The sequence below is a fragment of the Cyrtonyx montezumae genome, unplaced genomic scaffold (genome assembly GCF_038088225.1).
Source record: "Cyrtonyx montezumae isolate F1298 unplaced genomic scaffold, pur_monq_1.0 scaffold_8, whole genome shotgun sequence".
Lineage (NCBI taxonomy): Eukaryota > Metazoa > Chordata > Aves > Galliformes > Odontophoridae > Cyrtonyx > Cyrtonyx montezumae.
Window position 1 is genome coordinate 44,779,676 of NW_027072089.1, and position 20,939 is coordinate 44,800,614.

Here is a 20,939-nt window from a genome sequence, read left to right on the forward strand (position 1 = left end):
ACCTCTAAGGGTGGACGTGATGCCTGGCTCTCCCACCCAGCCCCATTTCCTCAGTGACTTGTTTGCCAGCAGGTATAGGTGTGCTCCAGCACAGCAACACCCACACGAGGATGTACGACTCATTCCTCTGGAGCCACACTGGGAGCAACCTCACCCTTTTCCATTTCCCCTGTCTCCAGGGAAGCGTGCAAAGCCTCATTATCTTCTCAGAAAACAGGGGCAACTGAACAATATTATAAAAAGGGTTTATTGTTTCTTTTGCCATAAGATAGATAGCTATCCAAGAGCTGCTCCTAGCACCAAGGGGCCAGCATTACCTCAGCAGGAGGAAGGCAGGCAGCACGCTAGCTGCCGCTGTCGCTGTCGTTGGTCAGGCTGTCGGCGAGGTCCCCCAGCCCCGCTTTGCTCAGTGCAGTGATCAGGTTCTCGGGCGTGGCGTGAGCACCCTCCTGGTCCTGCCAGGCAACCAGCAGCTGCTTGGCTCTCATCTTCACGTCTTCGCTGTCCGCCTCGATCTGACGGATATCGGAATCCTTCATTTCCAGGTAGGGCGCCAAAGCCCTCCAGTGCTCCCCCAGCCTGATGGCAAACGCCTCCATTTGTTCCCCGGTCATGGGTTTGTCCCGTTGCACCTCTGGACCTGGAGCAAAAGGAAACAAGAATCACAGCGAGACTCAGGGAGCGTCTCCAGCACACACTGCTCTGACTCCCCGAGCTGCCCCACTCTGAACCGCTGATTTAGTCACCAGCAGTCAGAGGGCCTTTAGAGGCCGCCCAGCAGTGCTGCCTGTGTGCAGCTGTACCCTGGGGCTTCCAGCACTGCCTCCCATATTAGTCACCGCACTGAACCAGTGCCTGCTTGACTTGACAACTGCTGAAGCCTCACGTCCATCAGAGCTGCTCTGCCAAGCAAAAGCTGGGATGTGTTCAGGGAGCCTGCAGTACGTCAGTCAGCTGCAGTGGCACAGCACAGCGAATTTCCACAGCTGTCTGTCTTTCCCACTTAGTCACTTAGACAGCCTCAACCCAGGTAAACGCTGCAGCGATTTGCAAAGAGCAGCTGAAGAGCTGCTGAAGATCAGAGCTGGGACAGCGACGAACAGGGGCTCAGCTTCAATGCACAGCCAGCCCTTAAGGGACTCCCCTCATCCCAACAACGACCCTGCGCTCTGCTGAGAAGCTGAGCGACCACACAAGTGTCTTACAAATCTATAGCTCACCGTAGGTTATAAGCTATGGCTTGCCTCTGATGGTAATTTCACACACTTCCAAAGAAAAAAACCACATAATAACACAATTATTTACGCACAGGAAGTCAGTGTGCTCCTGATTTCAATGAGCAGCCCACCCCCACGCCACCCCAACAGTGAGTGGGCACCGAGTTCCAGCCCCTCACAGTGCTACACCCCCTGATGTGAGCTAGATCTGCTACACACAGGGAAGAACCGAGGAGCACGAATGACAGAAGAACAGGAAGCGGCTCGACATCTTCCATCAGCTCTGTGTACCATGCTGACCACCCCTCTGCTTGAAGACAACACTTACAGGAAGATGTAAAATCGACACAGTGAAAATCAGAAGGTGGATTCAGGCAGCATTAGGTTTAAGAGAACTCCACTACCAGCATGGAGACCAAAGAGGTCAGCAGCTGAGGGAGGCAACTGAAGCAGGATGGACACAGGCCCAGCAGCAGCTGTCCAGCAACAAAAATCTCTCACCCAAACCCTGAGGCCCTCGGGAGGGAGCTCCCCTCCCTGCCTGCACCGGGGACAGGAGCTCACAGACAGGGGTACAGAGCACAAGGGAGAAGGTACTACAAAATGAAGGTGTGAATGAGGATGAAGGAAGCAGTTCACAGACACAGGAGATGAGAGGAAACATGAGAACAGAACAGCCAGGGTTACGAGCAAGAGGCAAAAAGGAAGGGGCTGGCTCATGGAGAGGAATGAGAGATGATATCTGTCAGGGAGGCTCCTGTCTCCTCTGTCAGAGAAGCTCTAGCCTCTAGTTATCTCAAATGAAGATGAAGATATGAGAAGAGGAATAGATCTGTTTCTCAAAGTCTCGTAGCTATACACCCAGCTTTAGGGAGGCCCTCGCTCATGGCGTCTAAAGGGCACAAAGAAGAGAAAAGGCGCAGAGGAACACTCAGGAAGGTTTGTACACATGGTACGGACCCTTCAGCTGCAACTGCCCAGCGATCCTGTAAGCATACACCTCACAGCACAAAGGGCAGAAGAGGCTCCGAACAAAAACACCTCTCCAACTTGGACAAGTTGGACACTGTCAGCAGTGCCGAGCACGAGACCAACGAGCGCTGCAGCTGTGTGAGCTGGGGAGGCCATTTTTCTGGGTACAAACGTGGGCACAAGTGAGGAGTGCCAGGGCAACCAAGAGCAGTAACCCTCAGAAGAATCTACCATTAAACACAGCTTCTACTCTACGCATCAAGAGAACTGTGAAAATACTAAGAACATGCAAATCTTACTTTCATTGTTTTCCTTTAATAAAGCATCATTATCTTCCTCATCTTCATCTTCGCCTGTTTTTATTTCTTCAGAAGGAGGCTACAATGAGAGAACTAAACATCATTGGATGAATTTCGTGTTTAAAGAAATTTTACAGCTCTATGATGGTGCCTGGCACGTGTGTTAGAATGGAAAGTTGAACACGATCCCACAATGAGGACTAAAACTCTCCCACAGCCCTCGGCATCCAGCAGTGATAATACAACGATGCATTAATAAAAAAACCTAACAAAGACCCCACTGACTTCACAGGATTCTCTCCTTTCTGCACTAAGACTAGGGCATGGCATATATTGCTTTATTACTTTCTTTAAAACAAACAAACAAAAATTTCAAGCCCCAGAACCTTCTTTAAGCCTACGTTACTGGGAGTCTCATTTCACAGAAGTGTAGGGGTTGGAAGGGACCTCTAGAGATCATCGAGTCCAACCCCCTGCCAAAGCAGCTCCCTAGGCCCGTCCTCTCAAGAATTCCTCAAGTTCTCTGTACTGTCAGACTCCCCAGTAGACAATTACAGGTGGTGAACATGTAAGCAAACAGTGGATTTCTCACTCTCTGAGTAAGCTACAGATCAGACAAGATGAGCAAAAGGTTCCTTTTTTCCACATTCCAATCACAGGCCTTATCCACGTAACTGTTTCCTGCCCTAACACCTGCTACGTGACAGGAGCATCACCAATTTTGCATTGAGTGTCTGTTTAACAGCTCTCCCTTCCCAGTACTTCCTCCAAAATCGCTTTAAGCATCCATTTAGCTCTGACAGCCAAACAAACCACAAAGCTGTATATGACAAACCGACTACTACACCTCAGTCAGTTTTACTTTGCAGACATGGAAGGTCTGAAGTACAGAACCACAATTTCATCTCCATGAGAAACAGCTGGGTTGTGCTAACTCAGAGGTTTAGAAATGTCCCCCTTCCCCAGCATTAGCCTCCCTTACCACTGCATACAGAGAAACCTGAAAGACCCCTAGGGGCCCCTGCCTCAAATCTGTACTGATGAACACACAAGGAGACAACGCCTTTGGATTTACAGTTCCAGCAGTTCTACTTTTCCTTACGCACATTAAAAGTCAGAGGGCTGCCAGAAGAACTCTGCTAAGCTTTGTAACAACGATCTCCCACAGTACCCTCAGCCCTTCCCTGCAGGCAGCTGCCCCACTGACCACAGCTGCTCACACTGGGAGCTGTAACACAGCTTGTGTCCTCCACAGAAGTGGTTTGCACCACAACACTGAGCCCAAGCAGCTCAGCACGGACGTACTCCTGTCTAGCAACTCTGCAATGGGTGCAGAAAGGCTTGGATCACCACAGCTGTTTGTTCACAGAGCAGAAGGCACAGCTCAGCAGTTAATTTCTTAGACAACGTTATCTGAAATTTAACGTTATCCTCATAGATTAAATTAATTTTCCTTGCAATTTCTTTCCTTTGACATACTAACTTTTTCTTGTGGTTTTTTTTCCCCATGTACCAAATGGACTGCAGAAAGAGACAAGCAGGAAGTCAAATTAATTCATTTATTATTATTATTATAGGATAATACCACTTACAGGCAGCTCCTTGGCTAATTTGATTACCATGTTTTCTAGATATTCTGGTAAGCTCTTGAACTGTTGATTTGTTGGCTGGAAGAAATGGGGGCTTCTGCGTGCCAGTAGTCTCAATGCTCTCCATCCATAGTTAGAGTTGTTCACAGCCCTGCAATGAACACAAATCCAGCTGGGTTAACAGTCTGTCACATAAAAAAAGTCAAAAAGATCTGATTGATTTCCAAATCAGAATTATTCTGTCTGAACTTATAAAGACTTGAGCATTAATAGAGTCTGACACAGACATAAAGCACTACAGAGCACAGTTTGTTTTCTCCAGCAATTCAAACACAAAAGACAAGAAAACAAAGTGAAACAAAACGAAGGCCCACGTACTTGTATTTGTTTTCCACCATGTTTTCAGGATCTGCTTGTTCAATGGCTTCCTCAAAGAATTCTTCCAGTGTTGGCATATATTCCCTAAAAATTAAAATAAGGAACATAATACTACTTGCATATTACTCTAAAATAGGCGTTTTTCAGTTCATTCATAAACATCTCACAATTGTATGCAATTTTTTGTATGCAGAAGCAGACAAAAAAATCCCTATGATTTAAAAACTGCATGTAAGTGAAGAACTGGTTAGGTATTGGCAGTCACTGGCACTACTGATTATACACACCTAGCCATGTGCCACGTGGAAAGGTGAATCGTATCATAGAACTGCTCAGAGGTTTGGGCTGGAAGAGACTTAAAGCCCACCCTATTCCACCCCATGCCGTGGGCAGGGCTGCCACCCAGCAGCTCAGCTGCCCAGGGCCCCATCCAGCCTGGCCTTGAGTGCCTCCAGGGATGGGGCACCACAGCTTCTCCTGGCAGCTGTGCCAGCACCTCACTGCAATCCGAATTTCTTCCTAACATTTAACTAAACCTCCTCTCTTTTAGAACAAGGGGAATGGCTTTAAACTATCACTATCTACCTCTGTAAAAAGTCAGTCCCCCTCCTGCTTACAAGCTCCCTTCATGCTGATATCCTAAAGCACGTTTGATGACAAAGGAATACAGGACAAGACACGACTTCTGGCAAATAGACTTTCATAAAAGTATCTGTAACAACCAGCTGGCTGTATCTGAGACATGCACAGCTCACAGACAGCTGGGAATCTAAAATGGCTGCTTCATTTTGTATGATTCAATAGGACAGGATAAGCAACCGTGGTCTCCTCTATATACACGCAGTCACTCCAGTTTCACCTGCAACCAGAGAAAGCCAGAATGCTCTTGCTACTCAATTTTCAATTATTATGGCCGACAGGCCAGTGGAGACGATGTTTCCCTTCTGCTCAACACTTCTGATACACAACTGGAGCACTGGGTCCATTTCTGGGCTCACCAGTACGACAGATGTGGGCCCATGCAAAAAGCTGTGCTTGGATGGGAATATCTGACTTTGCAGGGAGACTCAGGGACCAGGAAACTCCACATAAGCACAAGGAGCTGAAAAAAAGAAATCCTAACAAAAAAAGCCACCCCATAAACAAAGAAACTTTTCTGTGAGAGCGGTCAACCTTTGCAACACATCGCCCAAAGGCTGTGGAGTTCCCACTCATGAAGAGATGTACAAAACCTGACTGGAGAGAGCCCCAAGCAACCTGCTCTGGCTGAGCAATGGGATGGACTAGATGGCCTCCAGAGGCCCCTTTCAACCTCAGCTCTTCTGTGATAATGTGATTCAGGTGATAGTATCTGTGGTTCCTAGGGGACATATTAAAAGGTCAGCCTATATTTTTGTTCTTGGAACAGCCAGCTGTTGCTTCTTTAAGATATTCAAACCAGCACATAAGGAACCATAGCCAGAAAGATGTAACAACAGGAACAATATTCACATTGTATGGATAGTTTGCCACTTTGAAGGCTACATGCTTACTCAGAGCTGTGAGGACGCCTGCTGCCAGCTAGCACCTCTTCTCAGGCACTCACAGCCTTTTTGGATGCTACCAGCAAAGCTCTCTTTGGAAAAGAAATGGGATGGATCCTAAACTTCCACATCAGCACACAGAGGAATTACGTGCTACCTAACAAATAGACAGTTAGGCAGAAAAGGATATTTGCAGTATTTCCTACAATTGTGCAAGCAGAAGGGATAACCAATAATTGTGTTTTGCCACATCTGCACCACTCGTAGATGTGGTGTGTGTTGAAACAATGCATGCCAGCTGATTTCATCTTATCTGGTACTGCTCAAAGCATATGCCTACCTAAAAATCTGCCAACTTTGTTAGAACCAGACTCAACAATCTTCCTTTATCAGTAAGGTGCTTAATTATACAATCAACTGCTACAAAAATGAGTCTTTCCAGCTGTATTTTTAGCTCAGATTTTGATAAACAATGAAAGTTACTGACAATGTAAATGTTAGTCAAGAGAACTAGTGTTTTGTAAGAAGATTTCAAGACAGAGATGCACACAAGCAGCTTTTCTCATGACATGTAGTGACACAGCATGCTGTGCATGATAATCTTAAACACTTTCCTTACATAGCTTTGAAATAACTGATTTTGTATATATCCAAGGGCTGGAGAGATCAGTGTTAGACAATGGCACATCATTTCTCACCTACCTGCTCTCAGATTTACAAGCTTCCATGTTATCAGGACATAAATTCCAAAGTCGAGTCAGTTCCTCACTGAAAAAGTAAAACACAGACACACATTAAACTCCACATTCATCACTCTATCATTCCATGTTCCATTATCACCAAAGACAGACACACAAAACAGTGCTGTAGAAATTCTCAACCACAGCCTTTACACTAAAGCAAATGGTATAAGGTTTGTATTACAAACCTGTTAGGAATTAGCAGAAGAGACAGCACAGAAACCCTCTAAGAAAAAAAAAAAAAAAACAGAAGAAAAAACACCAAAACAAAATGAGGGAGAAAAAAAAACCCTAAAAAAGACCAACGTACTTCCCCATCAGGATTTTTTTGTTTGGTCCTTTTCCTAGGAAATCCTCTGGAGCTGGCCTCTTTCTTGAAGGCCTCATTGGCTTAGAATCAGGAGGCCTATAGAAAAACAAAACAAAACAAAACAGTGCTCTTTAAAATCAAACCAGTCATATTTAAGAAAAGAAAATCATGTTGTTATTTCATTTCAGATAGCTTCAAGTTAAATCACAATGAAAGTATTTGGAAGGATTATCAGGGTGGAAAGAGAGAAGAGGAAAGAAGATGGAGAACATAAGCTAGGAGGGTAAGGAAAGAGATATGCCATACACCAAAATCAGTTAACTCACAAAAGTAAAGGCTTATCAGAGTCCCAACACAGAGAAAGAGGCAAATCACATTTGCTCCAGCAGCACATACTAAGTGGGATCTACTCTGCTGCTGGGATCATCTGCACTATGATTGCAAGTTCTCCTTCCCCAGCTGCACCTGATTTCATGGGATCAGAGAATGGAGATCCCAAATCACTGAAGTTAGGGTAAGACCTACCCAAGCTGAAACTCTGGCTGAGATCTAAAGAAGGAGACAGAACATATTTATAAATAAGTCAAATTTCAAAACTTAACTTTTTTGCCCCCCACCCCAATAGCAACTTCTCTTCTCTCATCACCCCTCCCCCCCCTTTTTGCAAATGGGGGATGTCAGGAAGAGATGTCTCCACCTGATCCCTCCACGAAAGGAAATTTGCAAAGAAGTGGTGACCAGGCTGCTCCTTACAAAAAGGGGCAGTGGCAGTGGGTACAACGAATGGGGATGGAAGGGAAACATGTCGGACACCGACTCAGAACAGTTAAATATATATGTGGAGACTAAGTTCAAGTTTGGCACTAGTTAGTACCTAGCTACACGGGAAATCTTTTGATGGCTATAGCCACATAACCATAGCTTGCTTTCAGCTAAGTGATCACCACTGTGGAAAACCTCATCAATAATGGTATGTAAGAGGAAAACTAATGCAAAATTCCAGGTATGCCACTCTACTGAAGCCACAGTGCCCACAGCTCCCGCAGAGGGAATCCATACTGGTGTTTGTACAAGTCAGGCATTAACTTCCTCATCCTAGAGCCTGCCAAAGTCAGGAAGGGCACAATTCAGTCTCTCCAGTCATTGGACCCCTGTTGTTGAGAGAACAAAATGGTGCCACGAGACAATGAGGAATGCCTTCCTGAGACCCATATATGCATCACCACCTCTTCATTGGCATAACGAAGGCCTTGTGACTTTTGACAGACATCTAAGAGTGCTCTGCACATACAGCAGGGACATCCAATGACAAGAACGTCAAGGTTCTGTGAATCAAGGTCAAACACTGTGAAATATTCTAAAGCTGAGCCACCATTTCAAGTAAACAGCAAGTTTCTACTTGGTAAGAGAAGTACCTTTCTTTCACAAAGCTCGGGCAGCCTTCGTTTTTCCATGAGTTCCAGTTTTCTTCAGTATTTAATATATGCTGGAGAAACAGAACATTCCACATCATTAGCATCATAATTACCTTAAAATTTGTCCCTGTGAGTTTTAATTTCACTATTAAAACTAAAGGGAAAACTGATTCAGTGCATTTCAGTCACAGCTTCGAAGGTTGATAGCATAATCTCAGGCACTAGTTTCATTTATTCAAAAACAGTGCTCTTCCACTCTTCAATGACTACAGAAAAGGATTTCTTCTGTAAACAAATAGATGTAGTCAAAGTAGGAGAAAAAAAAGAAGACAAGAAGTTAAAGAAAAACAACAAAACTCTACTAGCATCTTGTTCCTATTATTTGGACATAGCATTCCTCTTTGTAAAGATACCATGTATACAGGCACATACTTGCACACCTCCATTTCTCCCCAGGAGAAACACGAAACGCACATTAATGAAAACATGGGGAAAAATGTGGCTACAAAATAGAAAGATGCTTTGAGATCTTCAGTGAGATAAGATAAAAAGTCTCCCAGACGTTATATCTGTGTTCCAAAAGCCAGTTTAAACCACTACAGCCTTTTTACTCCTTACTATTGTCAGACAGAGTTAAGTTCAAACATGCACCAAAGTACTGACCTCTACCATTTTTGAGAATCTTTCCCCATCTGGAGGATTTTCTGAAAGAAGCTACAGTTGGGAGGGGGGGAAAAAAAAAGTCAACTTATTGCATTGTTATTTGTAGCATAATACTTAGGGGAAAAAGAAAAAGCAACAAATAAAACGTTGCTTTTTTTCTTTAAGGGTCACTGACACAATACTACATGAGGAAATTACTTTGTCCATGCAAATTCTCATAGAAGTACCTACTGTACCAACCTGGTAAACTGCTTTTGTAGTATCCTCAATCCAAAGAGACTGCTCATCTGTGAGAACATAGTTTGAACTGGAAAAAAAAAAATTGCTTACACCACATGCTTCCTGAGAGGAGTTGGAAAGGAGCTGAAGAAAGGCCTTTGAATACACTCTAATCTAGTCCCATGAGCTGACCACCTTATGGTTTGTGGAGTCAATCAGACGAGCTTGTACTTCGTGCAAAAGGAAGTCCATTTGTGTGACTGATGATAACAATTAGTAAGTGAAAGTGAAAGCAATACAGAGAGATAAACATGTAATCTAGGATATGGCTTATTTCCTAGATGGATTTTTTTTTAAACTAACCAAACATCAGGTAGTTTTGATTCAAGAATAACCCATGCCAATTACATACTTTAAAAGCAAACTAGCTTTTTACAAAGCACTATGTACCTTAAATGGTAAATATAAACATGATGGTTAATCCAGTAACACAAAAAAGGCTTTTAGAAAAGTTTCTCTTTGTTAATAGGACTCTTTTTGTAACACTCTTCTTTAAGGAAGGGAATAATGTGTTATTATCTTACAACATCTGCACCAGGTGTTACACCGTGCCATTTATATATCACATTATCCAAACAAACACCACAGTTGGTGGAAGGTAGAAAATCGCACTAAGAGGAGCACAGAAAGGTAAGAATGAGACAGCTCTCATACTGCTACAAAATAACTGCAGCCAATTCTTGTTTAGCAATCCAAGGTTCCACAGATTTCACAAGAACCCTGGAATGAACAGATATAAGCTCTTTTGGAATATTTTGGTTTATTTAACTCCAAGACCTTAGCTCCCCAAACTCAAAACACAAACACTCCTGTATTACCTTTTAAATTTGACCTGTCCTTTCAGATACTGAAATAGTATTAGATACTGCAGCAAGATGTGACGGCGGAAGTTACTGTCACTCAGCTGTAAATCCATCAGCTAAACAAAAACAGAAGAATTACACTTATTTTAAAGATATGCATAACTGAAAAAATAAAAATCCAACAAATATTTTCAGATAAGTCAGATGGAGACTGTTTTCACAAGAAAAACTACTCAGTTTCAGCAGTACTTCTACGACCACGCTCCAAAAGTACTAAGATCAGTGCAATTGTCACGCACTGCAGTTTAGGAAAGCCAGTTATCAGAGCTTCCCATTGGTTTCGTAGAACCTCAAAGAACTGTTTGTAAAACAGACAGCACATTCTTAACTTCTTATAGAAATCATTTCATACTGCCTATTCTACCTAACGTATCAATCACCTTGAAATGAAGAACTTGGAAAAACAGGTACTCAGTGCTTTTAGTAGCTGAAGGACAGCTTGCTTCCTTTTCCTATCAACTATCGGCTACAGCATAAGGACTTGGCTACCACAAAACGGTTCTCTCATCAACATCTGCAAACTGTGCCTGGTTTCTGCCCCATGGGCTGCAACTCGTACAAAGAGAACAATTAAGGAAAAAGATCTTTGACTTATGTGATTATTAAGCCATCAGTTCTATACCACATTATGCTAAAACCATTGATACACAAGACAAAGGCTTATGAGTTTAAGTTCTCTTTTCCTCTTTTCTATTCCAGAAAAAGAAAAGCCATTTTGCACTGAGACTTGCTTTCTGTCATCTACTAATATATGAGCATAGAATTTAAAGCCACAAATTATTCCGAAATAAAAACAAACATTTGAGGATTAAATCTGATAGAGTTAACTCAAAAATACAGTGCTGACAAAGCTCAAAACTCTCAATATCTTTCTCAAAGTAATTTTAAAGACCCTTAAGAGGCAGGAAACACGGTGAAAACATTATCAGTCGAGTTTAGAAAATGTAACAGTAAAGAGAATTAAAAACACCACATGAGCTCTTAAAATTCTTTCAGCATCCTTTTTAAAAATACAACAAAACACATCAAACACAATACATGAGTAAGAGCTTTACTGCAGACTCTTATTCCAAAAACATTAGTCCCTGAATCATAAACTAAGTGAGGGAACCCACAGACAAAATAAAATTCATTAAAAAAAAAAACACGCAGAAGAAATGCATATCAATAAACAATGTAGTGAAATAATGCAATGAGATACTCTGAGAAACTGTGGAGGCCTTTGTAACCCAGCTGGACATAGCACAGAAGAAAGCCTGCTCCAGCTGAGAGCTTTTAGCAGGGAGGCAGAACTAGATTATCTCTCCAGGTTCCCTTCAACCTCACCTAGCCTGGCTGTGAGCAAAGAGATGCCATACCTTCTCACTAGTGAGGAACTTGGCAAAATACACGTGTTCTCCGCCTGTTTTTAGCTCTTCCAGCTTTTTTCGGGAAGCCTGCGTGTCATCCAATTTGTAACTTTTGAAAACAGCCAAAACCTCTTCTGAGTACTATAAAACAGTTATACACCACATGGCAAAGTACATCATTAGAAAATTGTAACAGTCTTAGTACCAAGCAAATAAAATCATTTGCAAACTTGCTATAAAGACTGCCAGAATAACACCTTCAAAAGGTACTAATGAAAACACGCTAGGGGCTCCAAACAATGCTCAAATACTTTCTTGATGGATGTTACAAAGGAAAAAAAAATGGTTTACACAATGATAGTGCTTATATCCAAAACCATTAAAGGTGTTCAGAATATACACAAGCAAAGATAAATAAGTTAAGAGTTAGGTTTGTACTCCTGCTCTTAAAAATCAGTGCAGAAACTGAAGAAAATCAGTCAATAAAATTCATGTGAAAGACTTAAACCTTATCTTCATTCTCTCAATCGTGGTTTCTCTGGTCACTCTGTTGGTTTTTTTTTTGATAAGCTGAGAAGGTAGGCTTTATTAACCACATTCACATCAGATGTCTGTGTAGATGTTACCTCTTATTTCCAGAATACAGAGAATGAAGATCAGGAGAAAAAAAGAAAAAAAAGCAAGCTTCTTACTACTAAATAGAAATCTGACTGACCAAGTGTGAAGCAATATGTTATCTTTGCAATAAACCATCCTCAGTCTTCATCGTAAGCAAAACTGAAAGAGCTGGCTGAAGGGGACCTGCAGGTTATTGCCTCTATAGAGATCTGTGTCATTAGAATCTTGTTGATTTTAGGATTCTAGTGGGACTAATATTCAAAAAGAATCAATATTCACAAGTTAAGACTTGGGACAAGGTAGAGCTATTTTTCTTAGTATGAGATAAAAGAAGTTCTGCTTTGTGCAACTGATAACAAAAAAGGTACTTCTGACATTTCTGCATATCAAGCATTTCTGTCACTGACTTATGGAAATTTTATTAGAGGATTTACTCTGCACCTTAATATGCTGTACTGTCAAAGGCTCACTTCAGAAGACAGCAAAACGCAATTACTTCCTCATTTTCAATACCTTCTGTTATTATTCTTGCTATCAATCACACACCAGTGATTTCCACTTAGGAGGTGTGGTTGAAAGCACACAGATGGATTACCTTAAGGAAAGTTTTCCACGAGACCTTCTCATAGCACTGCACAGGATTTCTAAAGTAATCTTGAAGCGACCAGAATTTTCTGTACAGATTATAATCTATTGGAATGGAACTGGAAAACAAACAAACAAAAAACCTGAAAATCCCAATGGTGACAAAAATGTACACTGAAAACATTGTATTAAATTCACATCCATTCAGGAATGTATGACCCTAGAAAATATCATTCATTTTCTAAGTGTAATCATGAAGCTATTAGTAAGTCCTATTGAGAAGTCTGTAGTTCCAGATTTGCTCCTAAGAGAATTTTTCATGCAGTCTACTGTTGTTTTTTTCCACAAGAAAAGCACAGACAGTGAAGCAAAAGTGATCTTAAGAGTTTTACACTATCTGGGGAATGAAGAGGAGCACAGTCTTGTTTTCTGAAAGCATATACAGGGTGTACTCATCATCTCTGTACACATTTTACCAGGACAAGTTTTGTCAAGGTATTTGGGCTAAATGTAATAGAACACCAATTAGGGTAAGTAACATTTTCCAACAGCCTGTAGGTCTCTTTCCAACTCCAGGCAATTCCCTCTTAAAGAAACTGAAACACTGCTCATTTGTATCTGAAGAGGACAAGAAAGAAGAACTCTTTCAGTTCATAAAATTGTTTCAACTTTAAGAATTGCCATGAACTCACCAACTTGTTGGTGCCTCATCATCTCCCATTTCACCTTCTTCTACATCCATTCCTTCATCTCTCTCCTCTGAGTGCTAACAGGAAAAGATACTTAAAACTCAATATAAGTGCCACTATAAATCATATACGTTTTCCACAGAAGAGAAAGGCTGTAGGGAAATCTCTCTCCTCTGTGGGCTGTAAAGAAAACTTATTCTAAGTAACAGTTCTTATCTCTCACAATCTAATCAAGATTTTTCCCCCCTTGAAGTCCTCACACCTTACTGTACTGAAAAACATGCCCATTTTGAGAATCAGCAGCTTGGTCTGGAAGAATAACAACTAAATCAGAAATGTACAGCTCTGAGTACTATGCAGAGTACTGTACTTCTGTGCAAACAGTGTTATATGTTCACAGAACTGTTTTCTCCACAGTGAGTGAAAAAAATGATGTAGGAATTCTCACCTTCTGCCCCAGAGTGCTCTCGTGCTCATTGGTATTGAAAACAGTCACATTTTCCAGGTTAAACTGACTCTGTAAGTTCAGTCCTGTGGAAAACAGAAGGTCAATCTTAGAAGCTGTAACTTTTCTGAGTCTGTTCTTACAGTTGATCGTTTATTAGATACTTCTATTAAGTTCTCAGAAAGAGCATTTAAAACCTGTGTCTGACAACAAATAAAAGCAACTTCCAATATTAAGGGTAGAAGAAGAAAAACACAAATGCAACACATTTTTCACCAAGTGGATTTGGTCTGCAGCTATCATAGGCTTAGCATATGACAAGGACTAAGTACCCTGAACCTTCTAAGTGTGATGAAATGGAAAAATCTTACCTGACTTCTCAGACAGTGGAAACAACCTAGCCAAGAACAGCTGAATTCTTCCACAAAAGACTGTGTTCTGTGATTTAGACAGTCTCCTTAGAAGGTCTAAATATTGTAAAAAGTAAAGAATATTAGCATGTGTCCTGCTTCCAATTTCTTACTCACTAGAACTTCAGACTTGTTCATTACAAGTCCCACCTAACTAATGAAAAGAGGCTATGATTTGTAAATTTAAATATTAGTAAATACTTCTGATTACCACAGTTTTCCCAAACACATTCTATTTATTCTTTGAATTCCTACAATGGTAAAGAAAGATTAATTCAACCAAATCCTACTCGTGCATTTCCTCTGACAGGGGTCTTGTATTTGCTGAGGAATATTTATCTGACGTTGTTCTGTAACTGGCTCCACTGATGAAGAGGATTCCCTTCAGGTCAGGATGACTTTAACATTAATCAGCAATGTTCATGAACAACTGCTGAGCCATCTGCCTTTTGCCTTTATTACTTATTGAACAAATTTGTGTGTACATTACATTACTGAACTTATTTTCACTGCCTTTCAGGAAGTTCTTTAATTCCCCACCACCACCCACAAAAAACTAAAACTCACCATTGCACATTCGTAGTAAGTAGTTTTTCCCTGCAGAATAAAACATGTTCTGAAATGGAGAGAAGGTATTCAGATCAGCAAGAGACAGCAAAACTTTTTGGAGCAGATTTTAATTCAGCTCCAAGCCATGACTTTGTAAAGCCAACATAAAACAAACACTCCTGCAAATCTCAAGAAAGCATGAAATGCAACATTTAAATCCAGTCTCCATATAAAACAAACCAAAGCTACAATGGAACAACAAAAACCTCACACATGACAATGAGTTGCAAGAGTAAGATCCACATTTTTTCCCCCTCAAAAAACACTGATTTTTTATTTTTTCTTTTATTCTTACACACATTATTTCCATGCATATGTGAAGAACACTGCATAAAAGATTTTGAATGTTCACAGTAATAATAATTTGACAGCAGGGGGAAGAAAATAGAAGGCACTTTAAATAACGACAAGAAACAATTTATGAAAACATCAGAGAGGACAAAACCTATGGAAGTGATCAAGAAATGCAGGCAGGCTAGGACTTCTGCCTTTTGTCCTTGAATTCCCTCTTCAATTAACAGCACCCTCAGCAGAAGCTGAGCAGCCCATCACTGCAGCCCTTCTCCTGCCACAGCACAACAGCACAGCAAGAACACAGAACACTCATATAGGCCTCAAAACTCAGCTTGTTAAGAGCATAAGTATTTCAGGGCTACATATTCACAAGTACTTCCAGTACATAATGTACTGGAACAAGTACATTAAACAAGTGCCCGAGACTTCTTCCCCTGTAAGCTGAAAAGGGAGGAATCTTGTGCAGATGTGAGGAAGCAGCTGCATAAGCCAAGGGAAGACATTCATAGAAACTGTGTATCTCAAGTAAATTATTCACTTTCTACGAGTGACACATGCCACAGGCAGGAGAGAAAAGAGACAGGAGAACCATCAGCATTATAATCTTTCATTATTACCTTCCTGACTTCTGTTATCATTGACATTTATATGCCTCAAAACATAATATATGACATTTATAAGCCTCAAAACAGAAGATGCTATTATTTTAACATAAATGGACACAGAGATGATTAAAATCTCCTTGTAAATATGTTTGGGTATGCATCTTAATATGGAAAAACACTCACCGATTTCCACGTAGCAACGTTCTTCTCAACAAAAGTGAAAATTTTATCACACTGATCCAAAGGCAAGCAATCCAGAACATCTCCCAGAAGCACAAAAGGCGTCGATGCAGTGCAGATACCTAAAGAACGGAACACTCTGTTCAGCAAATCTGAACAGAAATGCTGTAAAAGCATGCCATTTGATGGACATTATGTTCAGAAAGAAGTAAAGTCCCTACATCACCTAACAAAAAGCTTAAGCTCAAGCACAAGCATGCACTGTGAGAGCTTTGCACTGGTGTATAACAAATAATACACATTATCTGTTTTAAATATCTCAAAAGATTTAAACATCTCATTGCAGACTGTGGGTGAACTCTTTATACATCTAAACCCACAGTCTGAGAATCTTTTTCTCAAGCTAAGCGCTGCTGAAGCAGTGCTCCAAGTCTGTATGCTAAGGCCTGCACCTTGGTAACGTCTGCGTTCATCACAACCAGAGGCCACTTTATTCTACAATTGATAAAGTGTGTGTGTAGTTGAGCTACACTAAAAAAAAAAAAAAAAAAGAGTATTTCTAGGCAATGTGAACAAAAGCAAGGGTGTGAGAGACTCTTCAGAAGAGATTAGTACAATGGTTTCTGATACCCACAAGAAGTTATCACAACAGATTCAATAAATATCTATAAACATCTGTGTACTGACAGGTCAGTATGTGGGAGATGAGCCCTAATATTCAGCAGAACTGAAAAAAAGGCTCCAACACAATTATCATGAATATAACCAAATTCAATTACATTATGTTTCACCCCTTTCAGGAAACAGTCTTAACTGTTAGCCTAAGGACCACACACTACCAAGGCAACTGCTCAATACATCTTACCAAAAATCAAGAAATTAAAATTAAAAGCAACCCAGCAGCCCCTAAAACTGCCAACAGATTAAAGAAAAATATGCTCACCTTCAGTGACTCCATTAATAGCAAGAGAAATAATTGCCAGCAGGTTTTCACACGGGGCTTTGTTTATCTAAACAAAAGGAGCAGCATTTAACTTCTCTATTCAGACACTGATATACTTAATGAAATCAAAATTCTTGTTCCCAAGCAGGCATAGTTATAGCATATACTGACATTTCAAATTCACAAAATTTTGGTCTATTAAGTCAGACACATCAGTTATATATACACAAGGGTTGTACTGAATGAGCAACATTTCTTGATCACTTCTGCCCCTACAACACTTACTCTGTAGACTGAGCCATTTACCGCTGAACATAAGCATCTCCCATTCTACTTACAGTCAAGCAATAACACAAACATTCTTTGACTCCTCTCACCAACTGTTTAGCAGTTTTGTTACATGCTACAAACAGGTAGCCACTCCACCCCACTCTTGATGTAGGATAATAAACTCTGGTTTTAATTCTAGGCAGAATTCCATGAGCACTACAAAGAACTGCTGGAAAAGGACACGCCAACACCTCTCAGCACAGGACGGCACTTGCAGAATGCTGCTGTTCTGCCTCAACTACTGCTTCCTTTAGCCATCCGTTTTCAATCTTAATTATGTAATTTCCATATAATCCATGTTTTTAATAAGCAGTATTTCCTGATCCTATACGAAACTGCTCAATTAATGTGTTAATTTTTTTTTGAACATGAGTCAGCAGCGTGCCTCTGTGACCAAGAAGGATAATGGGATCCCGGGGAGCACTGACAAGAGCATAGCCAGCAGGTTGAGGGAAGTGATATTCCCCCTCTGCTCTGCCCTGCTGAGGCCACACATGGAGTGCTATGTTCAGTCCTGGGCTCCTCAGCTCAAGAAAGATAGGGAACTTCTAGAGAGAGCCCAGCAGAGGGCAATAAAGACGACGAGGGGCCTGGAGCATCTCCTGTACAACGAAAGGCTGAGAGACCTGGGGCTGTTCAGCCTGGGGAAAAGAAGACTGAGGGAGGATCTTATCACTGCTTATAAACATCTAATGGGTGGGAGTCACAGAGATGGGGCCAGGCTCTTTTCAGTGGTGCCCAGCAACAGAACAAAGGGCAATGGGCACAAACTACAGCACAGGAAGTCCCACGTGAACGTGAAGAAGAATCTGACTGTGAGGGTGACAGAGGGAGCTTCCATCTTTGGAGGTATTTCAAACCCTACCTGGATGCTTCGCAGTGCACCCTGCTGTGGGGAGCTTGCTTTAGCTGGGGGTTGGACTGCATGATTTCCAGAGGTCCCTCCCAACCCCTATGACTCTGTGAACTTGGAGATACAAGTTCGCATTATATTAGCAGATAAGCTGTAGTACTTACTATTTCCTCTTCTACAATAACTCTGAAAGCTTGATCCAGGGTACACTTCTTTTCATTTTCGCTGCAAATACAAACACCACCCATCAGTTAGCAGCACGGCCGGGAATAAGATCACCCACACCGACCCGAACAGAGAGCGGCAGCCACTCACCTCCCTGGGATCTGATTAAAGGCGTTCAACAGCGGTTTGAGCGTTTTGTGGTGCAGAGCTTCTCTAGTGGAGATCTACCGAGACGCAAACAAACAGAAGTTACCAAACCCAGCACAGAACCAGGAGGCTGCCAACGCCGCTCTGAGGGATCGCCTCCTTCCTCCGTGCGGGGAACGCGCGGTCGCGCATCGCTTCTCACACAGCACTCCCCTCACGGCGGCCCGGAATCGGGCCCAGCCCTGGCGCGGGGAGAGGCGGCCGAGCTCCACACCGCCGCGTCCCCGGCTCCGAGCGGCCGCCGCGGAGCAGAACCGCCGCCCTCCCGCCGGGCTCACCGTGAAGCGGTGCCGCGCCTCGGGCAGGCTGAAAAGCGGCGGCGACATCGCTCCGGCCGAGCGGCGCTCCGAGACGCGTGCTGATGACGCCATAGCGCCCTCACGGCCGCGCGGCGCGCCCTTCCCTTCCCTTCCCGCTTCCGCGGCGAGTCGCTCTCGGTTGCGCGCATGCGCGGCTCCCTGAGGGCACGGTGGGCGGGCGCGGCGTGCTGAGCGCTGCGGGCCCTTGGCGATCTGTGGGGTTCTCCCGTTGCGCCGTTTCTGTGTACGAGCGACTGTTACCGCGTTTTGTGCGGGAGCGTTGGCGTCCCGTTTTGGCTGTTTTCGCGTTAGAGCGCTCCCTCTTTGCTGGTCGCTTGCCGTTTTGTCACCGGGTGCTGCCCAATTTTTGTGGCATAGGGAAGGAAAAGTAAACATCCATCCTGCTCCCACTGGAAAATGCAAATAATTACTAATAGTGTTTTGTTAACGACAGTTAATTACTGTTATTAGTATTGAAGATCATAGAGTCATTGACGTTGGAAAAGACCTCTAAGATCGAGTCCATCCATCGGCCACTGTGCCCACTGACCATGTCCCTCAGTGCCACATCCATACGGCTCTTGGACACCTCCAGGGACAGTGACTGCACCACCTCCCTGGGCAGCCTGTGCCACTGCCTCACTGCTCTTGCTGAGAAGAAATTTCTCCTTATATCCAACCTGAACTTCCTTTGAGGCCACTCTCTCTCATCCTATCACTGTTACCTGCGAGAAGAGGTCGACCTCCACCTCAGCACAACCTCCTTTCAGACAGTTATACAGAGCAATAAGATCTGCCCTCATCCTCCCCCAAACTGAACACTCCCAGTTCCCTCAGCCGCTCCCCATCACGCTTGTGATGCTGGAGTTGCAGCGAAAGCTGTTGTGTGTGTGCTGGTGAGTGTTCTGCCGGCAGAGGGAAGTGTCCGCCCAGGCAGCAGCAGTTGTGGCGCTGCCACGACAGGTCGCTCCTTCACCAGTAACGAAACCATCGTTTGGCACTGCCTGAAAAACGCAGGGTGGGCCAGGGCCTTGCCGGTTCATTCCAAACCACGGAGGAAAGGGGCTTCATAGCATTGAAAACAGGCATGAGTTGTCATTTTGAATGTGTCCCCTGCATATGCTGAAAATCACCCACGGGAGAAATTTAGTTCAGCTCTCTATGAAGTCTTCTCATCATTTCTCACTTCATATTTTGATAAAGCATGTTGTCAGATGAATAAAGCACTGTGCTTTAAAAATTGTTTGAGATTATTCTAGCGTCATCACCCCCCTCCAGAGCTGTAAGAAGGAAGAACAGAGCTCTCCAAAGAGGATAAAGCAAAGCATTTAAACTTTAGCAAGGATAGTAAAAAGCCAATTGGAAGTGTCCTAAGGAGACATTACTGTCAATGTAAATCAAGTCTTTTCCAGAATACAAATATTCCTTAGGCCAAGACTGATGTTATATGTGAACAGAACAAACTGCCAGTGTGCTGAAAAGCAGTGCAATACGACTTGTTAGTGAGTGCAACATATTTTATTTTCCTGGGTAGAACAGATTAACAGGAAGTAAAAATGTTACTGTTGTGACTTAATAGCCTCTATTTTTCCTCCGTTAAGGATGCTGTTTGTTGCTTTCCTATAAATCTTGACATCAGTGCTGTGCTGTTATTACCAATGCTGGTATATCGACAAGCACATCCATCAAGCTGGTAGCAGTGATTGAAGGTGTTAGCACCCCAGCAGTTGCCATGCACCCCAATAGAGACTACTCCTCCCACAGCAAAGCCAGCAGTGTGATGTTTCTGCTTGTCTCTTGGTTTTGCCACAGTGCTAACTGGACAATGGGCTTTAATCCACATTTAGGTATTTAAGTTTATTTTATTTATTTGAATTTGCTATTCTGGGTGCCGTCAAGAGGGTGACTAGCAAAACTATTACCTTGGACTTCCAGAGGGCAGACTTTGACCTGTTCAGGACACTTGTTGCAAGGGTCCCTTGGGACTTGCTCCTGAAGGGTAAAGGGGTCCAGGAAGCCTGGATGCTCTTCAAGATGGAAATCTTAAAGGCACAGGAGCAGGCAGTCCCGGAGTCCTGTAAGTCAAGCCGGAGGAGCAAAAGACCAGTGT

General features: G+C 42.8%; 1 protein-coding gene across 3 annotated transcripts; it reads right to left on the minus strand.

Moving 5' to 3' along the window:
- Nucleotides 1-228: 228 nt before the first annotated feature.
- On the minus strand, nt 229-18,928 carry THOC1 (THO complex subunit 1). Of its 3 annotated transcripts, XM_065753745.1 has the most exons (22): nt 18,809-18,928; nt 18,474-18,547; nt 18,323-18,383; nt 16,976-17,042; nt 16,036-16,154; nt 14,912-14,960; nt 14,306-14,401; nt 13,938-14,020; nt 13,493-13,566; nt 12,811-12,919; nt 11,607-11,738; nt 10,204-10,304; nt 9,347-9,413; nt 9,107-9,157; nt 8,444-8,514; nt 7,554-7,577; nt 7,029-7,124; nt 6,681-6,746; nt 4,456-4,539; nt 4,081-4,228; nt 2,489-2,567; nt 229-640 (listed from the first exon to the last, which is right to left on the minus strand). In XM_065753745.1, exons 1-22 carry the CDS (start codon nt 18,899-18,901, stop codon nt 345-347), a joined length of 2,040 nt encoding a protein of 679 aa, XP_065609817.1. In that variant the 5' UTR covers nt 18,902-18,928; the 3' UTR covers nt 229-344. The 3 variants fall into 3 exon arrangements, with proteins under 3 accessions (XP_065609817.1, XP_065609818.1, XP_065609819.1); XM_065753746.1 differs by lacking the exon at nt 7,554-7,577; XM_065753747.1 differs by lacking the exon at nt 2,489-2,567 and having other exon boundaries at nt 512-640.
- Nucleotides 18,929-20,939: the final 2,011 nt, after the last annotated feature.

Bases quoted from the DNA above. Each gene is read 5' to 3' on its own strand.
- THOC1 (XM_065753745.1), bottom strand. From the start codon at position 18,901: ATGGCGTCATCAGCACGCGTCTCGGAGCGCCGCTCGGCCGGAGCGATG. The intron at 18,548-18,808 runs GTGAGCCCGGCG...GCGTCTCGGTAG, and splicing joins AGGCGCGGCACCGCTTCACG to ATCTCCACTAGAGAAGCTCT. The intron at 4,229-4,455 runs GTACGTGGGCCT...TGTTCATTGCAG, and splicing joins ATGGTGGAAAACAAATACAA to GGCTGTGAACAACTCTAACT.